Consider the following 7311-nt stretch of genomic DNA (forward strand, 5'->3'; position numbering starts at 1 on the left):
GATGAAAACTAAAAACTTAATTGAGTGCAGACAGGAAGGATTCTAGACCTAAATTGCCCATTAAAGGAAAAAGCCCCAAATAAATCAGAAGAACAGCTTAAAAATAATAAGTCCATATTATTCAGTCAGCATAACAATAAATGATAGATTTAGTTCACGCTGGAATTTCGGAATTTAATTTTTGCCAAGCTCAAAAGGACATGACACAATAAGACCGAGCCTCACTATGAAACATTCCTATTTGAAAAGGTGTAAAGCCATTTAGTTTGACACATTCCATGAGTGTATCTCAATATGTATTAATCTGTGAAACACTGCTTTCGTATTTCCTGTATTTTGCCGTTTGTTTTTAAGTTTACATGTTACTTATAGACTGTTCACGTCTGCTGTTTCACGTCTGCTGTTTTTTTATGTAAATATTGTGCTGATGTAAAGACTTTATTAAAGGAAGGGTGTTAGCATCACACGCGACAAAGGATATAAAAAGGAAATAAAAAGGATTTTTACAGTAAAGTAAATGTAGCCTTTTTCCTTGACCATTTAAAACTTTAAAACTATGAAAATGGGTAATATTTATTTTTAAAAGATTCCATGTCAATACAAGCTAAAATCTACGAACACAGTTTTCTTACATTGATTTAACCTAAATTGGTGTGAGAAAATATTAAACCAGTTCACAAATAAACCACTTTAGTCAGTTCTTTGGAATGAATCGTTGCATCACCACGAATCACCAATGAACCATTCAAAATCCACACTTTTAAAATGACGTCTTGAGTTGGGTACAGGTAGACTCGAACTTTCTGTGTTCAAATGCACGAATGAATAATTATATTTTAAATGTATTTCACTGACATAATCAATAATAAATGACATAAAACAAATAGAGTTTTTATTGAGAAGTGTTCAATTAAAAAACTAGACTCAAAACTAAAACTAAAATCATCTTTACCATCATTCTTGAATTTGATACCAATCACATGGAATTCAGGTTAGCAAAGATGCATGGCGATTTAACAAAGATACTCAAACTGTAAAAATAAATAAATAAATGCCCCAAAACCTGCATTAAGCCTTTTTTTAATTTGTTAATTAATTATTAATTACTGTTATGCTATGTTAAGCATCCCTGCTATAATAATCTTTAATATCTTGTAGGCTTTTCCTCTTTATGGATTTTTACATGTAATTTTCTAGACTTGTGAATTGTAACAACAGCAACACAACACAAGAAAAGAAAACAACAAAAAAAGAGCCACATATGAGCCGTATTTTGTGGAAATTAATTTCCTGGTAATCTAATGAAATAAGGACATAAAGAAAGTTTGCATAGCAGTTATTGCTGGAGACAAAATATGTTTCAGACAACAGCTGGAACAATTTTTTTTTAATCTCTGAGGTATATAGTTGGGATAAATTATCGTGTAAACAGTTATATGACTTATATTTGACTTATAATACAGATTGAAAAAAGGTGTAAGAAAAACATTCCGTTTTAGGCACCTGGGACAAATTTGTGGAAACGCAAACATACCCATGAGTAAAGCACTTACTTGCAAGTATAAACTGTAATGGTTGTTCCGTTTGAAGGATAAAACCCAACAATTTCTAACAATTCTAACAGAAAAGTCAAATTCAAAGTCCAGGTCTGCTCATCACCGCCCAAACCTCACGCCAACCAATCACAACAACCGTGTATTCAGCAAAAACGCCCCAAAACTTTTATTAGATAACTCTGAAGCGCTGAAGTCGCCGAAGGACTCGGACAGCTGCCTCACCACTAGGTGGAAGCAAAGGCACGACGTGTCCAACTTGTATAATTTTCTCCACCCTCCATTAAGTTTTTTAATCATTAACTTTTTGAATTATGATTTACCCGAACATATTTTGAAGAGCAGTCACCAGTGAAAACACTTTCTGATTTATTGAAATGAGCTTATTTAAATTTGTATTTTGTTGGTAAGTCTTGTTCGGTGTTCGTGTTTCATCACTGAGATGCAATCTCAATCTAATTTTCATATTCAAGTGCTGAAAAGTGCTTACGTCAACAAAACGCACTGAAGGTTTGAGACACACAATGTGACTGTTTAAGCAAAATGTTATTTTTTTAAGTATCCCAAAGGACATCCAGGAAAGCCACAATCCAGTCATTATGATCACATTTCTATTCTTTATTTGCCATCAATTTAAAAATAATATCCAGCTGGCGCTCATGTGTAGCTATACCAGGCTTCATTTACATTACATATGAGTTTTCAGCAGCTGTTAGTCTCACAGTACAATCTGCTCCCTTAACCTCAAGTCAAACACTAACCGTCTATTCAGCCAGACAGTTTCTTTCAGGAAGTGTTGTGTTGCACATCAACAGTAGTTGATATTTTATAGCCTAATATAGAAGTTATGTACTTCTCTGGCATTATAAAAAAAACAAAACTATATTCATTTTTCTAACAAAGGCTTTTGCATTGTATAAAGTGGTTTCCTCATTACGTGAGAATGTTTCAATAACCTCTGCCAGTCAGTGCAAGTTTTACCGATTTGCTGCTTGAATGAGTCACAGCTAGCACACAGTCTTACCTGCGAGTGCAAGACTTTAATTATCACTGCTCTGCAAACAGCAGAGGGCGCCTTAACACCATAAACTGAAATAAGCCTCTTCTTTTTGAGAGTCGCAGAGAATATGAACTAAGGCCTACTGAAGCTTTAAAAGATGATAACTTCTCAAAAGCTCCGGTAACTCTTACTCTTCTTACTTCCACGTGATTACACACGTAGCATTAAGTAGACTGACAATATTTTTACGTAAATATGTATATAATTAATTCATTGGTTATACTGTAAGTAAAAAACCAGCATTAGTTATCAAATGAAGGCAATACGAATTGCTACCCCTTCTGTTCGTAAGGCAGGTCATTGTGACATATGGTCGGTGTTTTAAAAGATAATAGAGGGAATAAATAAACAAATATGAGCAATATTTTCGCTGATCTGTGAATAAAACTAAGGCTGGGCCTTGGGTTCCGTAAGAATGATCTAATATAAGTTAATGTGTTATGTCTCTTGGGTAGCTGTCAGGCAGGTGTCAGAGCGTCTATTTCAGATTTTTAAAAGACTTGTGACAGGCAGGTCAGAGAGCAGGACACATAGATCAGCAAGCGCTTCCATGTTTAAGGTTACGCATGCTCGATTTGAACTTGCTCTATCAGTAAAAACAACACACACACACACACACACACACACACACACACACACACACACACACTGTTCAAGAAAAGGCAACAAACAACAAAAAGAAAACAAGTGTAGTCGAAAACGCATGAAAGTCTTGTTCTTTGACGTGCCAAAACCCAAAAACAAACAAACAAAAAACCCACCCTAAAAGCAAAAAATATGACATATATGAATCTGATCTGTTTGCTGTTTGACCTGTAGCTAGGATTAATGGGGTGCTGATGTAAACGCATTACAGTAATTCGATGTTTCTGCCCCATAATGAACTGGAATGCCCGCCTGCTTTAAATAAGCCCGCACACATTGCACTTTGTCATCTGCTCCTGGCCTTTCACGAAGATGAATTGAAGCAGGTTGCGGCACACTATACCCCCGTGTAACACTGTAAAATATGCAAAAAATGCCCACGAATAATGCTGCGAATTGTTGATGAGGAAAACACTAAACCCGTGAGAATTTTTTCTTCGTTTGAATCACGGAATTATGCGCCTGTCTGAAACCTTTCAGACATGCTCCGCTTGTACAACTTATTTATGCAGCACTTTGGATACTTGAATAAACAAAACGGATTTAAGGTTACGTTACATTAGATAAAATCGAAAGAAAAATGTAAAATACTGAACAAAAAAAACCCCCAAAACGTGTCGAGGACTATTTTAGTAAAATATGTATATTTAAAAAAAAATCTATTTCACACTCGGATTTTAAAGTGCTGTGCACTCTACTTCATATATTAACCTCAATTAAAAAGCTTTATAACAATACTAGTAATAATAATAACTTGAGCTGCAGATTGTTATTATCTTTTCTTTTCCATCTTTTTTACTTTATGAACAGATTCAAAATTTTGATTTCTCTCAATATGCGTGCATTATTATTATTATTATTATTATTATTATTATTATTATTATTATTATTATTATCATTTTATTATTTTTATTATTATTATCAATAATGATAATAATAATTTTATAATCTTTTTTCTGATCAGTCACCATCAGTGGTGCACCTTCCCCTGAAGTCACGGTGTCTTCTTTAAGTGAATCAAACACTTCATGTCCAGGTATGAAACTTTTTTCTTTCTTTTTTTAAAGTGAATAAGAAGCTACCAGTAAGACAGTTTTTCACTTTTAACACATACATTCACATACCTATTTCTTATATTCTTTTCCCTCTGATAAAGCATAAAATATGCACAGAATATTTGAGATCTTCGCACTTGGAGGTCTTAAAATATGTACATATACAAGGGAACAACTGATGTCGTTTCAACCTGTGTAGACTTGAGTGCTTCTGTTATTAGTATAACATTTTAACATATGATATAATATTCAAGAGCAAATGCAAATATTGTTTTTTGCTGGATAATTTCGTCCAGTTCCTGGTAACAGTGACTCAAAGACCACGTGATCAGCGTGGCCCTATAAATACCTTTTGAGCACTAAGGAGGATAGTGTGACAGTCTGGCTGGATACCTACCCAATCTTGTGCGTAAAAGCTTTTTTGAAAAGACATTTGGATGCCCCGAAGTAGGTTTTTGAACAATAAGAATAAGCTTGAAGTGATCACAGACGGAAACCATCGTGTCTGAGGAAAACACGACTTCTTATCGGTGCAAGATCGTTGATCTTTGACTCTATTTTTTTACGCGTGACTCCCAGAAGTTTTCTCGATGAGAGCGTCGCACGGCCCCGCTTGACCAGACTCGGACTCCGAGGACACGCCAAATCCACAGGTCAAAGAGTTATTTGTCTTTTTCAATTTTAGCCATGTGTGATTTCGGTAGTTGGAGATAAAGCTGCAATAAAACCCTTGTGTGGTTGTAAGGCAGAGAGGAAGGGTGTGTGCGCGCTCTCGCTCTGTAGCCTCACCGGACGAGAGCAGGAGGAAATCTGGGAGAGAGGAGGAAGACAAGCGGCAACTCCAAGGATGACTTTAGGGACGGATATGTCCGACAGCTCTGCATTGTCCGAGGATGTGGACATCGATGTGGTTGGTGGTGACATATCGGTTGGAAAAGACGGAAAGTACATCCACCATGACTTCAACTTCGACAATGACTCGGACGATAATTACTCCCAGAACACGGCCGAGAGGGTTGCCTCTCCAGGGCTCAGCAGCTCTGACTGCCCGTCAGATCAGGTCGGGTCCAATGCAGAGACCGGGACTGCGATTGGGGACAAACCCAGAAAAAGTGCACTTGTGAAACCACCGTACTCTTACATCGCTCTGATCACCATGGCCATCCTGCAGAGCCCCAAGAAACGTCTCACTCTGAGTGAGATCTGCGAGTTTATTAGCAATAGATTTCCCTATTACCGGGAAAAATTCCCTGCGTGGCAAAACTCCATTCGTCACAACCTTTCCCTAAACGACTGCTTTGTGAAAATCCCACGGGAGCCCGGCAACCCCGGGAAGGGCAACTACTGGACTCTCGACCCGGATTCCGCAGACATGTTCGACAACGGGAGCTTCTTGCGCAGGCGGAAGCGCTTCAAGAGGCACCAAAATAATGATATCCTCAGGGACTCCGGTGGCTTTCTACCAGGATTTGGATATGCGCCGTATGGATACAACTATGGACTTCAGCTGCAGAACTTCCACGCAGCCCACAACCCTTACCACCCACACCACACAGGTGGTTCCTTCCCGTTCCCTAACGCCCCCTGCACCTTGCCCTCATCAGCCTCCATATTCCCCGCGCCGCATCATCTGCCCTCCCTTTTAGGGACCGATTTAAGAAAGCCTTTTTATCCTCAGCTAAGCCCCTCTCTGCCACCCCTCAAGACGGACTCCAGCGCCCCGAGTCGACCTTCGTTCTCCATTGATAATATCATTGGTGCAGCCAACTCCACCGCTTCTTCCTACAGCGCACAGCCGGGAAGCCAGGCTCAGATTCTGGCCATGCTGACCCCAGCACTGGCCTCTGCCTCAAGTCATTTGAACTTAGCACAGGAGAGCATATTACAACCTGGGCCGCAGAGTCAAACTTTTTCCAGTAAAACCCCGAATATGAACACTTGCCCTTTTTAAAAAATAGGAGAAAAAGAAAAGACTGCCAGAATGCCCTCTGAATATTTTTCATGAAAACAAATCAATTGTGGCGTCGTCCTCTGTGAAGGTAGGGTAAACATTCTTCGTGAAGTAAGAATGTTTCTTGTTCTCCCAGTTTCTTAACAGTGTACGAGGAGAGACAGGTTTATTTATAGGGTGTAAATATGTGTATAATATTGAGAGACAAAAGCAAGAGAAACTCGGAGAGGGAGCTTTTTAAATAATGCTGGCCTGCAGTGTGGCATGTGGCCTTCAATTGTCAGTGGAGGGGAAAAAAGGAGTCTGTTATTTTAACATAAGTTAAATTTGTCCTAAGTGGTTACGGGGATTATTTTTGATTTTTTTTTTCCAAAATACAATTGAGAATTTTATTCTGATTTATATTGTTTTTTATTTTTATTTTGTGTCTATTAAAAAAGTGGCACTGTTGTTGAGATATGCTGACAAGAGACTGTAAACTCAGGTTTTTACTTAGAAAGCACACGGAGACAAAGGGGTGTTTCTGAAATTTAAAAAAATAACACTACAATTTTTCCACTATCACTCCCCCTGAATCCTCTCTACATGGTAAATTTGTGACAATATCATTTCATGTTGTCAGTGGACCCTTAGGCTATGTGACTTTTGGTATTAAAGAGCGTATTACCTCTCTCAACCTTTTAATTGTTCGTTCCTACCTATTCGCAATTTAATCTGTGAAGCATACAGTATGTCATGTGTTGCCAATAGAAAAACACCTAAATGTTCATAGGTCATTTTTGTTGTAATGACAAGAATAATAAATGTTTGTGACTTAAAGAAATGTTTTTTTTTATTGCATGGGAAGATGACCTTCAAGCAGACTCGACGCCATAGACTGAACAATAACGAATTGCATTCATGTTATATTTGCAACAATTTTTTAAACTGAAAACTAAATGTCGTAGATTTCATTGCATTTAAGCTACTTTTATTTATTTATTTATAATGACACTTACAGTCCATATCCTGCCCACCTGAATAACCCACAGTTTTAACGATGTTTGT

At 37.7% G+C, this 7311-nt stretch overlaps 1 protein-coding gene across 1 annotated transcript; it reads left to right on the forward strand.

Moving 5' to 3' along the window:
* The first annotated feature begins 4698 nt into the window (after positions 1-4698).
* Positions 4699-7071, forward strand: foxd2 (forkhead box D2). Its single transcript, XM_005734108.1, has 2 exons — positions 4699-4966; positions 5063-7071. The coding sequence occupies exon 2, from the start codon at positions 5161-5163 to the stop codon at positions 6262-6264; it is 1104 nt and encodes a 367-aa protein (XP_005734165.1). The 5' UTR covers positions 4699-4966; positions 5063-5160; the 3' UTR covers positions 6265-7071.
* Positions 7072-7311: the final 240 nt, after the last annotated feature.

This window comes from Pundamilia nyererei, unplaced genomic scaffold (genome assembly GCF_000239375.1).
Source record: "Pundamilia nyererei isolate P.nyererei 1_Seehausen unplaced genomic scaffold, PunNye1.0 scaffold00056, whole genome shotgun sequence".
NCBI lineage: Eukaryota > Metazoa > Chordata > Actinopteri > Cichliformes > Cichlidae > Pundamilia > Pundamilia nyererei.